General features: G+C 37.3%; 2 protein-coding genes and 1 non-coding gene across 3 annotated transcripts; 1 reads left to right on the forward strand and 2 right to left on the reverse strand.

Annotated features, from left to right (window-relative positions):
- The first annotated feature begins 269 nt into the window (after window positions 1–269).
- LOC137715919 (large ribosomal subunit protein mL54) lies at window positions 270–1,720 on the forward strand. The gene is made up of 2 exons (XM_068455282.2): window positions 270–432; window positions 1,117–1,720. Exon 2 carries the CDS (start codon window positions 1,127–1,129, stop codon window positions 1,526–1,528), a length of 402 nt encoding a protein of 133 aa, XP_068311383.2. The 5' UTR covers window positions 270–432; window positions 1,117–1,126; the 3' UTR covers window positions 1,529–1,720.
- Window positions 1,721–6,904: 5,184 nt separating this feature from the next.
- LOC137716661 (U6atac minor spliceosomal RNA) lies at window positions 6,905–7,032 on the reverse strand. Its single transcript, XR_011065726.2, has one exon. It is a non-coding gene; the product is annotated as a U6atac minor spliceosomal RNA (small nuclear RNA).
- Window positions 7,033–14,062: 7,030 nt separating this feature from the next.
- LOC137714718 (F-box/kelch-repeat protein At3g06240-like) lies at window positions 14,063–16,605 on the reverse strand. The gene is made up of 2 exons (XM_088690255.1): window positions 14,973–16,605; window positions 14,063–14,409 (listed from the first exon to the last, which is right to left on the reverse strand). Exon 1 carries the CDS (start codon window positions 16,255–16,257, stop codon window positions 15,010–15,012), a length of 1,248 nt encoding a protein of 415 aa, XP_088546381.1. The 5' UTR covers window positions 16,258–16,605; the 3' UTR covers window positions 14,063–14,409; window positions 14,973–15,009.
- Window positions 16,606–23,408: the final 6,803 nt, after the last annotated feature.

The following is a 23,408-nucleotide window of genomic DNA, read 5'->3' on the forward strand; positions in this document are numbered from 1 at the left end:
TTTTTATTTATTTTTGAAACCTAAGTGCTTTAGTGATTCATGAAGAAGTACTAATTTGTTCTTCTCTAAAAAGCGCGTCAATTTCCTATAAATATTTTTTAATTTTTCTATCAAACACAGTGAAGAGCTGTCAAAGACCGATTTCAAGCCTTCCAAGACAATCTCATACATGTCGTCATCCGAGTCATTAGTTTGGGCTTACACACCACCATTTATTTGGGCCCAATTCCAAATACACGCCGTGGAATGAACAGGCCCTGAAAACCCTAATCATTTTTCTCTTCCTCCTCTCCTTCTCGCTCTGCTGACTGAAAACTCGAGGAAAGATTTCTCGGAAAAACGAGAGGTCGCTCCATCCAAATCCAATCCCTCATCAACCTCTCTCTCAGGAATTTACCCCTCTTCTTCCCCCTCTCTCTCTCTCTCTCAGAGGTAAGCGATCTCAGTTGATTTTCAATTTCGCTTGTAATTTTTCCTCTGTTTTTCTTTCAATTTTGGAATATATATGCATTGCTGATTTTGCTTGATAACTTGATAGCCTAAACCCTAAAACTCTATGCCTAAATTAATCTCGAAAACTTTGTTTTTCTTGCCCCCTTCTTATTTTTGTTTGGGAAAGAATGCAAATTCTAGGCTCCTCTTTCGATATTATAAATTTAAAATGGAAACAAATGATACCCATGATACTGATTAAGTCTTTAATTTGATTTTTTTTTTCTTTTTTTTTTTTTTTTTTTGTTTCCTTCCTCTTCAAATTTGGATTATTTTGAATAAAATTTTTAATTGACGGATCTATGCTGTATACTTAATATTCTTGTTTGTGGTATTGAGAAATTTAAACCCGAATGCGACTTTGAAATTATTCTATGCTTCGTTTTGAGAGGAAAGTTTACGGTTTAGGGTACGGTTAAGGATCTGGTCTTTGGATTTGATCAGTACCCAAATGTCTGGTTTCCACGAAGCAGTAGGAATTGATTTTGATTTTTCAATGTAGTTTTAGGAGGAAACAAGAATGTAGTTTGTTGAGATTGGTACTTAGCTACTTTTTGAAACTCATTTGAAGATCACAATCTAATTTTGGCACTCCTTTCTCTGTCGTTTGATCTGATCTTGTAGTGATAAAGGTATGGCGATGAGTCATGTCAAAACATTTAGAAGCGTTATCAATACCAAGGAAGTCGTTGGGATACTGTCACAAAGAACATTTTCTGCTGGGGCTGGCAAAGCAAAGAAGGACAAAAAGGGTGGTTCTCAAACTGATGCACCGAAAGCGTCAACTCTGGCCAAAGAAGTCAAGGCTACTACTGTGGTCGGAGGCAATATCCTAAAGGATGGAACGGATCCTAAGATCTTGCCAGATTCTGAGTACCCTGATTGGTTGTGGGGTCTACTTGATAAGCGCCCTGCATTGAGTGAATTAAGCCGGAAGAAGATTGAAACTCTCCCCTATGAAGATCTCAAGCGTTTTGTCAAGCTGGATAACCGAAGAAGTATCAAGGAGAATAACTCTCTTAAGGCCAAGAACTAGTTTCTATTTGTCCTTTTGATTTGCGAACAAATGAACTGAATCATCAGTATTAGCTTCACCGGTAAGGCTGTTTCTCGGTCCCTGTATGAATCTAAGGCAGGTTAGATGTACTTCTCTGCGGAAATGCTCTTTTGTATGTTTTGAGGATCTGTCTCAGAAATATATTATATTCTTGCCTGTTTTCTGAACAAATTGAACCTTGGCTTGGCTTGGTTAGATGTGGGAATGGCATAAAGTGCATGTTGAACCTTGGCTTGGAGTTTTCTACGAGTGCAATTTACCCTGGCTTATGTGCCATCCGTAGAATTGATTTTTTGGAATTTTGTTATTGTTCCCGATATTTTACGTGACTCAAGTTTTCACAAGGAATGAGTCACAATTAGTTAGACAAATGTCTAGATGATACAGCCCTCTTCTATTGGATTCTCAATAATGAAAACAAGAGAACCTGATACAACGAAATAGCTTCTCATCCAAATATTCACGACAGCATGAGAGAAAAAGAAAGCTTGATCAATTATCCCAGGCGTAAGCATGGCTTGATCATCAACACCCAAACAATGCCATCTACCAATAATAGCTTAGATTTCAAACAAAAATTAACTATTCCAAGGCTAAGCACAGTTATGATACTATTCGAAATTACCTGAACAATCTTGACCTTGGCAAGAGGTTTAACCTGGCTTGGAATGTTCTCAGTTGTGGTCTCGTGAGGGTGCCCTACGGTCCTTGTTTGGTTCAAAAAATACAAAATACACGCAGATAATTGAATTGGGACGGTGGATAGAGTGACAAAAAGACAACTAAAACGAGAAGTAGAAGATTAAGGGGCCCACCTTGCCATCATCGCAAATGGCGAGAGAGTGACGTGAAACAGGTAAGCTCGAAAGCGATTGAAAATCCCTATTAGGGGAGAGGCCAACTATCTATCTTTGTACGAACATGATATTCTCCTTTGAGATGTCCATGTAAATAAACGCTCCATTTGGTTGAGACTTGGTCAATGTGGGATAAGGGGCTGTTGACGTAAAAATTACAAAGCCTACGTGGCACGCAGGCCGAGTAACTAATGAGCTAATTACGTCCTTCGGTTGATGCGGGGCGTGTCAACTTGTTGGCCGAGGAGTAAAATTTGTTGATGTTGCATTGAGCGCGTTGCTGACTTCTTGATCTTGCGACTGCGGCCGAGGAAGGAACACGTCTTGGCCTTCAGGTTCTAGAGCCTGAAGACAAGGCTGCTAGTTTTGCAAAGTTCACAAATCGTCAACACCGGGTTCAGTCACTGTGATTATATTCGTAAGAGTATAAGCACGTCGAACCGGCTCCAAATTATACGAACACAAGTACTCAAAAGAGATGTATGTCTTGATGGTAAATGTGGTTCGGCCGTCAGAATGCCGAACTCTGAAACTCACTTGTGAGTATTCAATCATAAAACCACTCAGCGTTCAATGCGCCGAATGCAGTAACTTGTAACACCTTACTTCACCGAGAAGGCTAATAAGATGACCTCTGCCAATCAGGATTCGGAAACCCTTCTTGACCGAGACTTGGATAGGTAACTAGTCGGGCTCGACGCAGTGCTGTTTATCCAAACTGAAGGTGCTCCTCGATTGGCTGATTCTACAGCAACAGTGCTGTTTATCCAAACTAAAGATGTTCGCTGGTTGCCTTCACAGTGTTGTTTATCCAAACTAAAGGTGTGTTGGCTGAAAAAGAAAATAAAAAATCTCAAGATGTTTGAGAGATTTGCGCAGGGCAGTTGTGTGTTGAATTAGAGAGGCCTTTACGTTGCCATGGCACCTGTATTTATAAGACTGATGTACTTGCTTGGCACGTCTAGATAATTGTGTAGAGTCTGACTGCAACTCTAACTCACTGAAATCTAATCTGTGGCCTTCAAATTTTGTGACTACTAAAATAAAGCCTATCTAAGCTTTATCACACCACATCAGAACCCTATCCCACCTAGGCTTCTGATCTTATTAAAAAAAAAAAAAAAAAAAAAAAAAAAAAAAAAAAAAAAAAACCCTCAAGCAGAAACCTTTACTTCCATCACCATGCAAAAACAAAAAGCCTAGTTTACCTAGGTTTCTTGTGTCATCATCACAACCTAGGCTTATCATATCGCCACCAAAATCTAACCCTATCTAGGCTTCTTCATAACCTTTACCCATGCGTGCATCCTGATCCCCACCATACTCTAAATAGGCAACAATCAATTTGAACCACCTGACGCCACCCACATATTCACATGCCAAAACACCCAAATCAACTTGAATTGTGCTGCCATGTTTCCAGTTGGAAATACATATCTCATCCTTCATAATAAATTATTTTTAAAAGATAATTATGATAAAACACCATAACATTATCCTCCAATAATAACAAAATGAATTATCTCCACTTTTCATCTGACGATGTGAAGCTATGCTCACTCAACGACCTTGATTGCACGGGCCGACAGTGTAAATTCGGGTCCAAATAGGGGCATACTGAATTTTGAGTAGCAAATTCTGATTAAACTTGTTGGAAATCCTTGTTTTCATTTGGCTTATTATTTAGTTTCTTCCAATATCTCAGAGTTTCGTGTATAGTTTCAAATTTGGTTTTCTTTATTCAATAGAGACGATCTATTTACACTGAAATACTTGTTTTTTTTTTTCATTCTAATAGGTCATTTCATTCTAATGGCTCATTTCATTTTCACCTTCATATTGCATCCAATAAACGTGAAACCAACATCATGAAATAAGTTTTCAAAATTGTAGATAATTATTTGACGATTAATTAGGTACTAGTTGACACACCCCAACCAAAGTCGAGACGTACTGACCGTCAAGTGAAAGTGACGAAGCCAAGTGCTCAACAAAAGTGATAATTATGCGAAAACATGGGTAATAATAAAAAAAAACGAAACTCAAACTTAATTAGACTAGAAATAAGTGTGTGAAAGTGAACATAACCAAACACAAGTATTCAGAGCATAGGTATCATAGTGCAATCAGACAAACGAAGTACTAATTATACAAACGGGGAGAATATCCCTACAGTTATTTAGTCGATCGTTAGAATCACCGATAAGTCCTCGTGAACCACCAAGATGTACAGCTACCTAGGACCTGGAGGGGCACAAAACAGAAGGGTAAGTGGGCAAAAACAAAACGCTTGAAAACACATTTATCTTTTCTAAACATAATAACTTCTCACTGTAAAACCCGTATAGTCTCCAAAAAATAATACTACGTATATACATACGAATACCAATGCACAAGGCCAGTAAAAAAACTAAAGTATGCCATGTCATAACGTTTCTGCACTAAAAGATGTAAGCTAGGTGAAATCAACATAAAATAATATGTCAGTCGGAGTCACCTAATGTGACCTGTACGACTGGACCTATAGCTCATCAATATATGCTAGCACACAAGTCGGAACCACCTATTATGGTCTGTACGACAGGGTTGGGTGTAAATATGTACGCTCAAGTGCTACGATCACGTAAAGGTTGTGCGAATAATCGCGGGTCACCTATGAGTTGGAACCACCTATTGTGGTATGTACGACAGGGCTGGCACCAAACTTGGATCCAAGGTGAGCATGCAATGCGGGAGGTGAACATCACGTGAAGGACTGTGCCCTAGCCTCGAGCGGGAGCACTAACACTGGGGTGCAGCAATGATGAGCTCTAAATGCATTTATCCATAACAATGTGCCATACAACCAATACCATTACAATATACTCACTTGAAGCTTACCTAAGCCTCCGCGTCATCAAACGATATAATTCATGATTTATAATAATGTAATACTTAAAATACAACTCATTTTCGACATGGCATTTAAAGCATAAATCATTTTAAAAATGTTATGGAATTATATATATATATATATATATATATATCTGTGTGTGTGTGTGTGTGTGTGTGTAAAAACTAATTTTACGTTAATTTTAAAACACATACACAAACCCTAGGAATAACTTCACATACGAATATACAAGATGATCTACTCGACAACACGAACACCTCCATATTTTTTAAAAAAGTTTTGGACGTTAGACGCGCAGCCACACGCCGGGCATGAGTAGGCACGTGCCTGGCACGCTGATGGAACCCCTAACGGCATTAGGGAACTCGCCGAAGTCCGCTGCCGGCCGCTGTCTGGTTAGCCGGTTTTTGGAAATTTTTCAAAGTTTAATATCTTCTTCAATTCTCAACCAAAATCCATGAAATTTATATGGATTTGAAGGTCTTGAAGAGTAGAACACGTTCGTACATTAGAAGTCCAAAATCCAACGGAAAACGGTCAGAAAAACCTTCGAAAGTTCCGACCAACTAGGTGCCCTCTTGAACTTGCCTATTCTGATGTCCACTCCACTCCAAAACTACTCCAAATGCTAGGGAAGTTGATTGGAAGCTTCCTCAAGCCTTAAAACTTCATGAATCGTCCGCGATCACGTCGTCCAAAGTTCCACTATGACGAAGCTCAAGAATCAACGGGTCAAAGTTCACCAAAAAAGGAAACTAAGGGTATGGTGATGATCGTGAAGTTGAGAGGAGGATGATGGTGGTCCTTATAAGCTCGATCCGTGCTGATTTGGTTAAGCTTGCGAGCTGGGGTGTCTCGGGTGTACGGACAGAGAGAAGAGTCGAGAAGGAGGGAGAGAAAGGGTGAAGGTGTACGTGTGCGTGTGTGTGTGATTGGTAGAAGAAGAAAATAATAAAATCTAATTGGGCCCAATAGAAAATGAGCCCATATAATTGGTTCGTAATTACTCGTTTACGCACTTCAATAATCATAACTTTCTCGTTACAACTCCGATTTGAATCTAACTCGCGTCAACGTACTCGTGACGTCAAGCACGATTTAATTACGATAACAAGGAAGATAATTTAAAACTGCTTATGTACATCCACGTCACTAAGCCACTGAGGGCATAATCGTCATCTTACATACTCGGGAAGAAAATTACAATGAAAATTGGAACGGGTCGTCACACTAGTAACCCATTATTTTGAAATATTAAAAACATCTCACATTTAAAAGTCCTAAATTCGATTCTCCCTTAAACTATATCTAGACTTTCTAAATTCGTTTGGACAAAAAAATGGCCCATTAGAAAATCTACAAGTTATGCACTCCCTTGCTTGGTTTTGGCAACATCAACCCGGTTTGACAGTATCACTATCAGAGATATTGCCATCGTACCTTCCTTGAAGTTCCTTGATAAAAATAAAACCATACAGAAAAATTCTCTGGACCAACGAATGCATGGAATCCAACGATAGGTGACCAAGAGAACAACACTTGAAAATTAAAATCCAATTTTTAAATGAATCAAACAACCTGAATTATTTAGGAAATTAAATGAGAAAAAAATTTGGGTTATATATCCAACACAAGGGTGGGTAGCCTTAACCGGATGTGTACCAAATAAGCTTGAAAGCTAACTCCCGTCCCTGTCAGGGGAGATGCCAACCATCTCTCCTTTCATCAAACAAAATAAAGTTTTTGGAGATGTTGATATAAAAACCCTCCACCCATCGTGCTTTGGCCGATGTGGGAATGGTATAAAGTGCATATTGAACCTTGGCTTGGAGTTTTCTATGACTGCAATTTACCCTGGCTTATGTGCCATTCATCCAATTAATTTTTGGATTTTGGCATTGTTCCCGATATTTTACCCATGACCCTTAAATTTTCACGAGGAATGAATTCCAATTAGTTAGGCAAATGTCTAGATAATACAGCTTTCTTCTATAGGATTCTAATAATGAAAACAAGAGAACCTGATACAATGAAATGGATTCTCATCCAAATATTCACAACAACTTAAGAGAAAAAGAAAACTTGATCAATTACCCCAGCGTAGGCACGACCTTAATCATCAACAGCCAGACAATGCCATCCACCAATAGTAGCCTAGATTTCAAACAAACCTCTGGTTAAATCCAAAGAAAACTACACTAAAAATTAACTATTGCCAAAGCTAAGCACAGTTACGATACTATTCGAAATTACCTGAACACACTACTACAAAAGTGGTTTATTGTGTCGATGGTTGGTGTCGGTTTATATAAAATACTAGCGGATAAGACATTTCCTACACCCGTCAAAATTACTGTCGGGTATAAGCAACATAAATTGTCTTTGTCGCTTATAGCCGACATAGATTTTATTATTTTTAAATGGTGGTGTCATATAAAAAGAAAACAGTGTCGCTTTCAACCGATATAAAGTTAGTGTTGGTAAAAATGAAACTCATGTCGCTTCTTCCCGACACTAATAAATATTGTTTAAATATTTTAAAACTTCTTGTCAGTTGTAGCTGACAGGTTGGTGTTTCTATTTTTTTTAAATACTTACCTCACATGACAAAAATTTGGGCGGGATATTTCCCCCCATATTTTTAAACGAAAAAAGAGGATGTCAGTCTCCCTCTTTCAAGAGGCTTCACCTCGAGCCCAGAGGCTCACTTCCCTCATTTATCTCTACCTTCTTCCAAGCACACCCTACAACCGCAGCTCCTTTCTCCACATTTTCTCAAACCCTAACCTCCATTTCTGCAAACCAAACCTTAATCTTCCATCATCAACCCATAAGACCTCGCAACCATGGATTTACTGCATCACTAGAAGGGTAGCAGCACCGATCTTGGTGCAGACGCACTCAGAGGTAAATTTCTCACCCTCCCTTGCTTATTCATGCACTCAGGTTCATGGATTGAAATATACCATACAAGAAAAAAATCTTCAACTCCTCATGCTTATGTTGTTTTTTTTGTAGGGACCTAAGATCGGCTATAAAAATTAAAAAATAAAAAATAAAAAAGTTGATACAACCACCGATACAGCTCCAAATCACATCTCAAGGAAAAACCACCACGGAGTTGTCTCCATTCTAGATCTGTCATTTAAAGGTATAACAACAAAATCTATTCTAATTGGATGATTTGGTGGTGAAAAGGTTGGAAGAATAAGTGGAACTCTTGATGTATTTACAACCTTCCACGTAGCTATTAATATGTGAATGCTAAGTTGTCTAATGCATGACTCACTAAAGCTATAATCTCCATTGAGCTCCTCTTTTATGTTCTTGTTCAATAAGATCAGCAATTCAAAAATCCATATAAAAATTCATGCATGTTCATTTTGGATCTGAAGAGCAAGGGCACTGGAAATCACAGATCCATAATTTTTGAAAGGTATAAAACCTGAGTTTAATCTATAGAGATTAGGGCCTTAATGTTGAAGTAGTAAAGTATTGAAGCACTGATCTGATGGCAAGCATGGCAGCATGGAGCTACATAATATGTGGTCTTCGACAAAGGCAAGCACGGGAAAGCATCATGGTAGCTGCTAGTATTATATGCAAGCATGGAGTTGATTAGTATTATATGTAATTGTTAGTTTGTTGGTCGTCATCTTGTAACCAGTTCTCTAATAGCTCCTATATATGTGTTATGTGTACTTCCTTAATTATATGAAATATAATACATTTTAACGACAAATTCTACACCCAAAAACCCCAGTTAAATTCTTGAATAAATTGAATCTGTGAAATTTGCATGTCATGTACCATCTATGTAGGAATGCATGATAATTATTTTATTTATCGAGATGTTGGGCAATGTTGGTTAGGACCGACAATAGATTGAGTATTTTATTTGTTAGCAGCTACATGATGTGGGTTATGACCACCATCATGTTAGAATTTATTTTATATTACTTTACTTCATGGTGGCGGATTAAGGGGACTAACTGACGTCAATACCCTTTTCGTGACGCTAGCAATGGTGTCGGCTCCCCCATCTGACATTGCATGACTTGATGTTGGATTTTTACCATAAATCCGACACTAATTAGTGTTTCTTGTCGGTTTTCACACCACCAGTGATAGTCTCTTTTGTAGTAGTGATAATCTTAACCTTGGCAATAGCTTTAACCTGGCTTGGAATGTTCTCAGTTTTGGCAGGAGGGTGCCCTGTGGCCTTTGTTTGGTTCCTATTTGGTTCAAAGAATACAAAATACACACATAGAAGTGAAATGGGTAGTAATCAAAACAGTGGATAGAGTGATAAAAAGACAACTAAAACAAGAAGAATAAGATAAAGGAGGCACACCTTGTCGTCATCGCAAATGATGAGAGAGTTTTGGCTGCAAGCGATAACAGAGCAGACAATCTGCGAACTTGGGTCATCACGCCGCCACTTTGTGGTGTCACAACTTGTGACTCACGAATAACAGAATACGACAAGAAGACGTAGGGGCACTGTAGTACGTGCAACTTTGGGTCGCATAACAAACTAATAGTTCATCTTGTAAACATTACAATGTCATCAACTTACGAATTTGTTGCAATGTTAGACCTCCATTAATTATATCATCGGTTATCTCATGGCTTTGGTGGCTTGAATATTCTTGGTGATGGCAATGCGCTTGGTGTTGGAGATGTGCTTGAGCTACCAATGTGAGAGTCAAAATATTCCTCGTCGTAAAACAGCTTGTTGAAGTTAAGCCTTCGTCAAACTAGCAACTTCTAACTTTCCATTTGTGGACCAAGCCTATCAAATACCGATGTTTGATTCTGTTTTAAAGTTTGGCTAGTCAGTTGAGATGCAAAAGATTTTAAACTACTCATTTTGGGGGATGGGGAAGTCTCTGATTTCAAATGTTTGACCGAACGATCCAAGTTCGGACTAATGATTGTGATTTCAAATTTACACCGACTAAAAAGTATCGCTGGTGTGTCAGAACCATTTAATCCTTGGCTAACAGAGTTATGTCTGACGTGAACTATAGGGACCAAATGATGTGCCGGAGGATCTTGCTGAGCAAGATTGATCTTTAACCTTGGTACCTTATTCTGCTCAGGTATGTAAGCATGACCATATGGATAGTGGTTGATGGGAAAAGACCAGTGTCAACCAACATCTATGCCTTCTCAGATAACTTGAGCTTTCCTTTATCAATCTAATCTTGGATGGCATTGTGAAACACAACGCAACTGTTGGTTGCATGCTTGTTAGAATTGTGGAATTTGCAATAAACTTTTCCCTTTAGGTATAACATGACCTAGCCAATTCTTGATTTCTTCACCACAAGGAGTTGGTGGAAAATAACGTCGACCTTAATGATGTCAAAGATATAGGCCTTCAAGGCTTAGATTTTAGCCTCGGCCGAAGTTGTCGCATCTTAGTATCCTTTGTGCTAGCATGAGACAAAGCCTTGCATATAAATGACTTATCAATTATGATCTCAGAAACATCTATATTGACATACGGTGCATCCATGTCTTGAGCTGAAGTGTAACTAATGATTCTTATAGTGTTCATTGGGACGTTGTTTTGATTACGTTTTCTTCTCTAAGAAATGAGTTATACAGCTCAACATGTTTGGCCAATTCATACATATCGCTAAAGTCCATGCCTAGAAATTTCTTTTAGAACTCCATGTCGAGGCTATTCTGGGCTATCCGAACATATTCTGGCTCAAGCAGAGGAGCCCGACACTAGTTTTTAGCTCACTTGAAGCGACAAAGATACTAGATAGGTGATTCATTTGGTGCTTAGGCCATCCTATCCAACTATGAAACCGAGACTTTCATTCCATCTCGGTAGAATTGTTCATGAAACTTCCTAACTAAATCATCCCAATTTTGCACTAAGTTTGATGACAGGTTGATATAACGTGAAAAAGCAACCGAGGTCAGAGAAGAGTTTTATCGCGACTTATGGAAGTCATGGTCTGCATCTCCACATTGGGCAATGAACCGAGCGACATGTTCCAAAGAAGAGAGTTTTGATTTGCCAGAAAAAAGATTAAAATCATGAATTCTGAAACCTCGAGGATATTCAACTTCTCGACATATTGAGGAAAAAGGTGGATGAATTGTGAGATCAACTGCCCTTTTTTCATGGTCAAGTTGATCATTCTTTGAATCTCATCCATGTCAATTATTATGAGATCCCCCTTCTCGTCAATTATGGTTGTGCCCCACCTAATGGTGGCGGCCCGTAAGGAAATTCTACATTGGATTTCTTCCCACTTAAACTACCCTTAAACTGATATGGCAACAAGGGTACTTCTCTACCATGGTTGATCTTTTTCTTCGAGTGGGCTGTATTCGATGATTGTTTCTCATTGATAGCATCTAATTGAGTATGTCGACTCTCTGTGAATAACGCCGTCAGCAAACGGTTTGTTTCGTCGTGACTCCACTTAATTTCCTCATGGTGCTGATTGGCTGTATCTTGTTTAGGACTGAATCGACCAATTTCACACTCCAAAATAGTGTCAAGCTACCTGGTATGCTCGGTGAATTTATGCCTGGTAAAAATTTTAAGAGGTGCATTAGAAGTCTCATTGTCTTCTTCGTCGACAACCCTTCTGGGGGTTGAAAATCGGCAAGCTTGGTTGTCTGCGTAATAGTCGTTATCAATGATGTCTAGCTGGGAAGATTTATTTCCATTTTTCGAAGAGTTGTAAGATCTGGCGTGATAATGACAGGAAGGTTCTGCGCAATTTCTACACCAGTAGACACAATTGCTTGATTAATAGATGATTTTTCCATTATAATCTTTTTTTCTTTCTACAAAGTGAGTTTTAATGGTCATAAACTTCGTAGCTTTTAGCACTGGTCCTTCTGGCCGTGCCAAAATGTTGACCCTAAAAACTACCAAGCCTACGTGATGCGCATGCCAAGTAACTAAGAGACTACATCTTTCTTGTGGTTGATGAGGGTATGCCAACTTGCTACCAAGGTGAATCAGGTGGGTAAGATGAATGTAGTGATGGGGTCGAATCGCGGTGTTGATTTTTGGATCGAGCAACTTAGGCCTGGGAAGGAACACTCTCAGCATAGGGTTCTTAAAACCTGAAGACAAGGTTGTTAATCTTGCTGCAAAGTTTAGGATCATTTACACTGGGTTTAGTGACTTCAACTATATTAGTGAAAATATAAGTGTGTGGAATCAATATTAGGCTATAAAGACAAAGATACTCAAAAGAAATGAGTGTCTTTATGGTGAAAGTTGTTCAGTTGGATGAATACCAAGTTCTGAAATGTACATAGGAGTCACCAATCATAGAACACCGTAATTCGTTGGGAAGCTAATGAAGTGACCTCTATTGACGAGAGAATAAAAAACTCTTCACCGGCTGAGACTTGGATAGGTAACTAATAAGGATAGGAAAGTGATGTTTAACCAAACTGAAGGTCTTCTAGGCCAAGCAGGTTCTATTGCTCCAATGTTGTTTAACCAAACTGGAGGTGTTGTCGGTTGTTGACATGGTGATGTTTACCAAACTGAATATATGCCAACATGAAGGGGTTAGTGAGCCGTTAGTTTTTTCTCAAGATGTGTGAGGATTTCGCGTACAACGTTGATTTGTGTATTGAGTTAAAGATCCTTTCTTGTTGCAGAGCCTCTTCTATTTATAGGTAAGGCTTCGAGATTAAATAAGTCTGCCAAGGCAGAGTCCTGATATGACTAAGTTTCCTCAGCATTTACCTGATTATTACAAATTATCTTCCCTTAGCCGAAACTACACCCTCATCCAGTCTAGGCTTCTTCATTCGATCTAGGACTCTGGACCTAATCTCTTTCTAAGCTCAATTCATTCTTATATGATTAAACATGAATTCTGATGATTCTAATAATTCCGTCATATCAAAATAATTGTCAATCCTTAACCGTTTCAACCGATCAAGGACTCGACCAAGCCATGCTCAAACATAATCCTTTCATAGTCCTTCAGTCATAAGTACTCGGTTGAGCTAAACATCATTTTGGGCTAGAACGCCCTCGATTATTGAACCAATGTTGGGCCCGAGTATCAAGAGTTCCTACTTCAGATTACTCGCCCAAACTTGGATTTCAGGCCCAAACTTATGTAAACAAGCAACCCATAACAAGCATATGTCCAAATTTAAGACCGCAGAAAGTGGGGAACCAGTGTTCTATTAACTCGTTAATATTCTATACCTTCTGTTTCCCTTTTTTTATTCTTTTCTCTTACGTACTAATTACTAACGCTTTGGATGAAATTTAACCAACCAACCTATGCTTCCAGTTTTATTTCATGAAACCTACTTTTCCTAAAAATATTTTAAAACCACTCGCATTTTGTTTTCGACATTCATCGTTCAATTTTGACGTCATAGGATCCTTACCGTTGTCTGCAATTTTGACGTCATCCTCTGTTTGACAGCGTCTTGACACTCACTGAGATTTTGATGGTTGCCAAAGTTCTTATAGACTAGTACTGCAACCCAAGTGAAGTTCTAGCACCACCAGGCCGATTTCAAGTAAAGGAATCGCAATTTTAGAACACTTAGTAATGCTATACTGCTAGACATACCACATTTAGTATAACATTTTAATACCATATGATATATACAATCAACATCTGATGTGATCCAATCGTTAATTAATGTGACGTGTACATATCATCGTTTGGCATGTCATGTGGTATTAAAATGTGAAACTAAAATTTGGCATGAATAGCATTATTGTTTGCAAACTCAATGTGGTCAAAGTAAGGTACTCATAAAGGTTTTGAAAAAGAAACTAAAATACGTACTCATACAAAGCAAAGAGCAAGTTCCCTCTCCTGGACAAAGAAAGGGGTAGAGTCTTACACTTCAACAAACACAAGTAGCATAAGGTTTTCTGAACTTACTACAAACGGGACAGCATGGTACGACACTACAAGTAAACTACAGTAGGCCTGAGAAACATCATCAACTCAAACTCGTTGCTTATAGTCTCTTTGGAAAGCTCTGAAACTGCCCCCCAAACCTCGAAGACTTGATTCCGATGTTGCCATAGCTTCAAGCTGCTGAGTATCCCTAGTGCATTTTCTTCAGTGAGTTTCCTTCAACAACAGACAAGAAAACATCACCTTGAGAGGCATTTACATCCACAATAATTGAGTGTATGAGCAAATTAAAGCACTTACGATCTCGTCTAATAATTCTTTGGGAAATTTGAGCCAGTCATAAAATGAATCAGAAAAAACTTGAAATATTATAGACTAACTGTATGTTTTGTTAACACGTAAGCCCGAAGGCTGCCCCTGTCCCTGTCAGGGTTATTATGTACGGATTACCTGAATGAGATTTGTTTATGAGAAAACTAAACATCCAATTCGACCATGGCTTTGATTTGGGTACTGAGGCCTGAGGCTGACGTTTTGACATATGGAAAGAGACAGGACCACATGTGATGAAATCAAAACAAAAGAAAGTACGATTCACAACTTCTGTAGCAAACTACAGGTAACAGGAAGAATATGTATCTGAAAGAAACATCATTAATAACATAATCAATCAACTTAACTGCAAAATCTCCTCGTCACGTATTTTAAATATGAGCCTTATGCAACTAACACAGTAACAATACATCTAAATTACAGGCGAGGATACAAAATGGGAGTACCTTGTTTTCCTTGATGTTCTTTGTCAACATGGTGACACTAATTAGGCGAAACAACGCTCTCCAAGTAGACCTCAGCATCGCGAAGTTCATGAAATTGGGGAATCGGAAGAGTGAGAAAGCTGTGATCATTGAAATTGTACAAGCACAATTCACTAACCCACTTGGCGAACAACATATCATGATCGTTCTTCTGGTATGGGGTAGGCATTATATTGCCAGAATCGATCATGGTAAGGGAGAGCTTGATTCTGGTCCAAGACTCTCTCACTCCATATTCCTTCATCACCCAAAACTCATGTTGTCCTACATCTTGCAGAGTCCATAGTGACACACACAGGCATCCCCTGAACGCCCCAAGACTATAATAAGTAAAATCTTCCTCAACAAAATCACTTGGCATTTGAATTTCTCGAACCTCCTCCTCCTCTAAACGGAAGGACATGATCGTCGGAGTTTGTCCTCCGGTTCTTCTCGTCAACCAATGGAAGCCCCCATTCAACAAAGTTCCCTTCGAATCGTCATTGAAAATCCTTCTGTAGGGAAACCGCCCCTCGATCACACGCCATGCACCCGTTTTCACCCCATGGACACCGAAATCAATCCCATCCTCGAAGCACCGCCCAAAAACTACCTTGTAATCATCAGCATTGTCATCAAATCCAAACCCAAAGAGGTACTTAGAGCAAACCCCCACGCCAAACTCCGGCGGTATAGGGATTTTCTTGGACTGCCTTATTGCAGGGTTGAGTAAATACATCTCCAAATTCCGCAATGCAAAAAACAGCAAACCCTTGCATGCAGACACCAACGTTACAAAGTTTTCTGGGCTGTCACTGCTGTAAACACACTCCATCTCCTCCTCAGAGACCAAGAGAAAATCACGGACGTCGTCGTTACGAACGAGGAACTCGTCGAGGTCAAAAGAGTAAATTGAGTTCAGCCCAGGATCAACGAGTGCAACTCTTCTTCTTTGGGAAAGCACTTCATCATTCTGACAGAGTTTTTTGTAGTGAACTTGGGCAAAGCTGGGGTCGGTGATCAGAGAAATCCAGGTCTTTGAGACACACTTGAACCGGCAGAGCAACTTGGCCGGGAGCCGTGAGAGGATGTCCGAAATAATCTCCGTTGGGAGGTTGGGCTTGTTTTCCACCACGGTCTGCTGCTCCATGATTTGGGTCGATCTGAAATTGATTTCTGGTTGGGTTTTTATCAGTTGGATGATGGAAGGTGTTGCATGTGGGGGTTTGTGCTTAGTTTTTGATGATGGCAGCAGGTGGTGGTGCATTCATTTGGTTTTGTTGCAGAGTTTTTTATGACGATAGCTGGAGCTTTTGTTGTTTTCTGTAAGCATGTGAAGCAAAACGTTTTTCTTGTTTTTGCTAAAGTTATGTTTGACTGGGCTGGTCTCTACCGTCCTCAGGCCCAAGTTTTACGAGACCCAAGATAAATACCAATAAATTCTTTTCTTTTTAAAATTTAAATACATCAAAGGATAAATAGTTAATTACAAAATGAAGCTCTTAGAGCATCCATTAGTATTTAAGAGACACCAAAAGGGTACATGGTCCAACAAAAGCAGCATGGCATGGTTGAGGAAAGATTGTTGCATAAAGGTCCCAACATAGCATATTTCAAAAAAAATCAAAACCAACTCACAAGAGATTATACATTAATGGTTACATCACTACAAAAATTAGATAGGACCACAAATAGTTCACGAGAAAACTGCGGCAACGCTTACATCAATATAAAAGTTAGCAAGAGTCGCCGATAGTTAACTGGATCAGTGCAGCTACGGTTACATTAGTATAGAAACTAGAACAGTTACATCTCTGCAAAAGTTGTACAGAACCACAAATAGTTCATGAGACATTACAGCAACAGCTGCACTAGAACAAAAAAAATGACGTGACTAAAGACAATTTACGTGAATACTGTTGTAACATTCTCATTTCACCTGAATACTACGGTAACGTTCTCAATTTATGTGAATACTACTGTAACGTTCTCAATTCATGTGAATACTGCTGTAACATTCTCTGCATTATGAAAGTAAGATTCTCTAAATTTTGTCGGTATTGATTATTTTCTTAGGCCTTGTCAACATCAATTAGGGAGATAGCTTAGGTAATTTGACCATAATTTCCATGCCTATTAATAAAAGAGGAGCTTGTAGTTCATGCATTCATAGAATAAAACATCTCAATGATTATTAAATTTGTTCATATCTTGGTTTATTAGAAGAGACATTTTTTATTTGTATGTCCTAGTATTCCCTTGTACAGATCAGGCAGAAACAAGAACAGTTCAAAAAAATCTGAAAAAAGGATCATATGAATCCATAAAAATTTAAACAATCTCTACAGCATTTATGCATAGTAAATACCCCCATAAGGAAACAGATACATCCATAGTAAATAAACAAACACATCAGTTTGATGATGGCAGGTGCTGATGCTTGTGCATGCATTTGGTTTTCTTTCTGAGTTTGGTGATGGTAGATCGGTTGCTTTCGAGAAGTATGTGAAGACGTTTTTCTTGTTTTCTAGGGTTTTGTTAGACTGGGTTGGTCTCTGCGGTCCTCAACTTCATAGGGTCCAAGACGAACGCCGCCGTTAAAGATATTAAATATCGATAATCTTTATATATACAAACGTTTTAAGACGAGAAACAACATGACATGGTAGAGCAAAAATTCTTACAGAAAATATCACTGCAAAATTAAGCAGAGATAACTACAGATGGTTCACGGGAACAAATGTAGTAAGAGTGATACTAGAGAGACCATCTTTTTAGACCATATATTATATAAACTACATGACGTGGCGGTTGATAGTTGGATTTTTTTTTAAATCATTAAAAATGAAATCCAACCATCACTGCCACATCATGTGGCTTACAAAATGTGTTTTTAAAAGATAATCTCCCTAGTTTTTTCTATGTAGAATAGTTGCAAACAACAAAAGTGAGAACCAAAGATAGTTCGAATACTGCAGTAACAGTTACTGCATTGCAAAGGCAAGATTCAGTGTATTTTCCTTGAAACGATTATTTTAACTTTAGGATTTTATCCGTATGAACATCAATTATGTAAGGATAACTAGGTAATCTAGTCATATTCATGCCTACAAATAAGAAAGCTGGTGGTTTCATGCACACACAGAAGAAAACATCTTAGTGATTCTTAAATTTGGTTCAAATCTTGTTTTATCAAAATAAGACAGATTTTATTTATATGACCTTGTAAATCCTTATCAGTCAATCTCTGATATATTAGTCACTAGTGTAATCCTAGTCAGTAATACTTCTCATATGCATTTGCATATTAATAAGATCTACTTATAACTCTTTTGTTTCAAGATCTGGTAGCAAACTGTAAAACATAAATTTTAGCTCTAAAGTAAGCTTTCAGAAACATTTCAATAACGTGATTATTTCAGGCAAGGTATGGAAAAACTGCATATTCAAGGCACATAGCCTCAAATTTAAAATTTTACTCAGATTTTAGCTTTGAGTTAGCAAAAGTTATACTAATTGGGCACTATCAGAACCAATAATAGCATGTTTACGAGTATCAAAATCTCAAAATTTGTTAATCCCATCACTGCTGGAAAGGAGACGATCTAAGTCTTATGTTTTTCTTGTTTTTGCTAGTCTTATATCTGAATGGGCCTCAACTTTTCAGGACAAATACTGATGAATTCTTTTTATTTATTTATAAAATATTCTAGAAATAGTTGATCATAATGAGAAGCTTTTGGAGCATCCATTACGATTTACTACCAGTATCAAATAAAATCTGGAATATTAGGAATCCAACTAACATTTGAAGCCTAAGCGTGTTCTAGTTTAGCAGCAGCAGTAAGGGTAAAATGTTAATAGAACTATTCACATGAACACATTTAGACATACTTCACAATCTACGACATTAACTTATTTAAGAGACCAAGAGGGGACATGGTCCAACAAACTCACAAGAGATCCTAGATAAAATGAAAACCAACTCACAAAAGATCCTAGAGTAACAGTTACATCACTATAAAAGTTAGACAAAACCACATATAGCTCACGGGAAAACTGCAAAAATGAATACGTCACTATAAAATTGTCGAAACCATATACATAGTTCTTGAGAGCAATTCATCAACAATTACATCACTACAAAAGTTAGGACGGTTACATTACTGCAAAAGCTAAACAAAGACACAATAGTTCACGAGACATTACAGCAACAGTTGCATCACAATAAAAGCATGACATAACTAAAGACAGTTCACGCGAATACTGTTGTAACGTTCTCTGTATTACGAAAGTAAGATTCTCTATATTTTGTCGGTATTGATTATTTTTTAAGCCTTGTCAACATCAATTATGGAGGATAACTTAGGTGATTTGACCATATTTTCTATGCCTATTAATAAGAGAAGAGCTTGTAGTTTCATGCATGCATAGAAGAAAACATCTCAATGATTATTATATTGTGTTCATATCTTGATTTATTAGAAGAAACGTATTTTATTTGTATGTCCTAGTATTCCCTTATAGAGATCAGGCACAAACAAGAACAGATTAAAAAATTTAAGAAAGGATCATATGAATCCATAAAAATTAGAACAATCTCTACAGCATTTATGCATAGTAAATACCCCCAAAGGAAACGGATATCCATGATACTACTCAGAGTTTGATAATGAAATACATCCATAGAAAATAAACAAACAGATTTTATTTAGTTTTCACAGTTTAATGATGGCAGGTGCTGATGCTTTCACAACATTTGGTTTTCTTTCTGAGCTAGTTTGGTGACAGTAGATCGGTTGCTTTTGACAAGTATGTGTAGTAAGACGGTTTTCTTATTTTCACTAGGGTTTTGTTAGACTGGGTTGGTCTCTGCGGCCCTCAACTTGTTAGGATCCAATACGAACAACGCGGTCGAAGATCTTAAATATCGATAATCTATATATATATATATATATATAACGGTTTAATACGAAAAACAACATAACAAGGTAGAGAAAAATTCTTACAAGAACGATTACATCACTACAAAATTAAGCATAGAGAACTATTGAATGTTGTCAGGATGATGCTTGAAAGGTTATCTTTTTAGACCATATTTTATATAAACTACATGACGTGGCAGTTGATAATTAGATTTATTTTTTAAATCATTAAAATGGAATCCAACCATCAACTACGGTTTACAAAATATGGTTTGAAAAAATGATTTCCCTAATTTTTTTTCTCTGTAGATTAAATGCAAACAACAAAAGCGAGACAGAACCAAAGATGATCTCCTCTTCATTAACTAGTACAAACCATTACATCACCACAAAATTAAGCAGAGAGAACTATGGATAGTTCACGAGAACTAATGTAGTAAGGATGATGCTAGAAAAGTCATATTCTTAGACCATATTTTATATAAACTACATGACGTGGCGGTTAATAGTTAGATTCATTTTTTAAATCATTAAAAAAGGAATCCAACCATTAACTGTCAATCATGCGGTTTACAAAATATAGTTTGAAAAGATGCTTTTCCTAATATTTTTTTTTTTCTCTGTAGAGTAGTTGCAAACAATAAAAGCCGAGACAGAATCAAATCTAATCTCCTCTTCATTAACTAGTAACAAGGTGTAATCCTAGTCAGTACTATTCCTCATATTCATTTGCATATTCATAAGATCTGCATATAACTCTCTTGTTTGAAGATCTGTAGCAAACTGTAAAACATAAATTTTAGCTCTAAAGTAAGCTTTCAGAAGCATTTCGATAACATGATTATTTCAGACAAGGTACGGAAAAACTGCATGTTCAAGGCAAATACCATCACAGTTAAAATTCTACTCAGATTTTAGCCTTGAGTTATCAAAATTTATACCAATTGGGAATATTATCAGAACCAATAATAACATGTTTATGAGTATCAAAACCTCAAAATTTGTTAATCCAATCACTGCTGGAATGGAAATAATCTAAGTCTATATTTTTCTTGTTTTTGCTAGCCTTATGTTTGACTGGGCTGGTCTCTGCGGTCCTCAACTTTTCAGGCCCAAGATAAATACTGATGAATTCTTTTTATTTATTTATTATATATAATATACTAGAAATAGTTAATCACAATGAGAAGCCTAAGCGTGTTCTAGTTTGGCAGCCGCAATAAGGGGAAAATGATAATAAAACTATTCACAATAACACATTTAGACATCCTTTACAGTAAGAATGGTTCGGTATGCGATCCTAAATCGAAAATGGGATCCCGGATCCCAGATCGAAAATTTTCGAGACTGGAATTTGAAGACCAATCCCAAATTAAAATTTCGGTATTCCTAATTTTCAAGATTCCCGAAATGGTTTCAATATTTCAGGATGGATCAGGATTTGATTTTCGGTTTTGGGCTTTTGGGTTAAAATTTGGAATATTTGGGTTGTGGGCTAAAATTTAGGCGTTTGGCCTAAAATTTTGTTCCCCAATTTCATATCAATTGAAATTTAGGCTTTTTACTTTATACCAATTTGAAATTTCATACTTCTATTTCTAATATAGTCTATTATCAGACTACTTAAATTCAACATTCAACATGTATGCAACCAATATATATACACATGTATGCAACCAATATATATATATATATATATATATATATATATATATATATATATATTTTATCTGTTTTGTTTGGGATTTCCGAACCCCTGAATATGTAATCTCGATTCTCGTACCGAAAGGTTTTGGATTGGCTCGGTATGAATCCCAAAAATTTCGACATTAACTTATTTAAGAGACCAAGACGGGACATAGTCCAACAAACTCACAAGAGATCCTAGATAAAATAAAAACCAACTCACAAGAGATCCTAGATTAACGGTTACATCACTGTAAAAGCCAGACAGGACCACATATAGTTCACGGGAAAAATGCAGCAACGCTTACATCAATATGAAAGTTAGCTAGAGCTGCAGATATTTAACAAGAGTTGTGCAGCTACGGTTACATTATTATAGAAACTAGAATGGTTACATCACTGCAAAAGCTATACATAAGCACAAATAGTTCACGAGACATTACAGCAACAGTTGTATCACAACAAAAGAATGACGTGACTAAAGACAGTTCACGTGAATACTATAGTAATGTTCTCTGCATTACGAAAGTAAAATTCTCTATATTCGTTGGTTTTGATTATTTTTTTTAAGCCTTGTCAACATCAATTATGGAGGATAACTTAATTTGACCATATTTCCCATGCCTATCAATAAGAGAGGAGCTTGTAGTTTCATTCATGCATGGAAGAAAACATCTCAATGATTATTAAATTTTTTTCATATGTTGGTTTATTAGAAGAGACATATTTTATTTGTATGTCCTAGTATTCCCTCATACAGGCAGAAACAAAAACAGATTAAAAAAATCTAAAAAAGGATCATATGAATCCATAAAAATTAGAACAATTTCTGCAGCATTTATGCATATTAAATAGCCCCATAAGGAAACAGATATCCATAGTACTATTCAGAGTTTGATGATTGATGACATACTTCTATGGTAAATAAACAAACAAATCAGTTTGATGATAGCAGGTGCTGATGCTGGTGCATGCATTTGGTTTTCTTTCTGAGTTTGGTGATGGTAGTGATAAAATTGAGGTTTCACCAAAAAATCAATTGGCAATATAAGAAGTAGTCCAAGATCATATAAGCACATAGCAAACATTGCCCCTCACCAATGTGGGACAACTCTCAACACGCCTCCGCACGTGTGGCGGATTTTCAAGCCTACATGTGAGCAACAACTGGGTGACGTGGAGCGCGTGTAACCATTGGGCTTCACACGTGAGACAACCTACTATGATACCATGATGAAATTGAGGTTCCACCATAAAACCAATTGGCAATATGGGGAGTAGCCCAAGATCATATAAGCACATAGCAAACCTTGTGGGACAACTCTTAACAGGTAGATCGGTTGCTTTGGAGAAGTATGTGACGTAAGACGTTTTTCTTGTTTTCACTAGGGTTTTGTTAGACTGGTTTGGTCTCTGCGGCCCTCAACTTCTTAGGGTCGAAGGTATTAAATATCGATAATCTTTATATATATAAACGGTTTAATACAAGAAACAACATGACATGGTAGAGCAAAAATTCTAATAACAACGATTACATCACTGCAAAAATTAAGCATAGAGAACTATACATAGTTCACGAGAACAAATGTGGTAAGGCCGTAAGGGTGATGTTAGAAATGTCATCTTTTTAGATCATATTGTATATAAATTACATGTGTCAGTTGATAGTTGAATTATTTTTTTAAAGCATAAAGAATGGAATCTAACCATCTACCGCAAATCCTGTGGGCCACAAAATATGGTTTGAAGAGTTGATTTCTCTAATATTTTTTTCTATGTAGAATAGTTGCAGACAAAAAAAAGATTG

Source organism: Pyrus communis, chromosome 3, assembly GCF_041283825.1.
Source record: "Pyrus communis isolate YQ-2024b chromosome 3, ASM4128382v1, whole genome shotgun sequence".
NCBI classification, from domain to species: Eukaryota; Viridiplantae; Streptophyta; class Magnoliopsida; order Rosales; family Rosaceae; genus Pyrus; species Pyrus communis.

What these genes read in the sequence shown, in the direction of transcription:
- LOC137714718 (XM_088690255.1), bottom strand. Translation starts at nt 16,257, where the DNA reads ATGCACCACCACCTGCTGCCATCATCAAAAACTAAGCACAAACCCCCA.
- LOC137715919 (XM_068455282.2), top strand. Translation starts at nt 1,127, where the DNA reads ATGGCGATGAGTCATGTCAAAACATTTAGAAGCGTTATCAATACCAAG.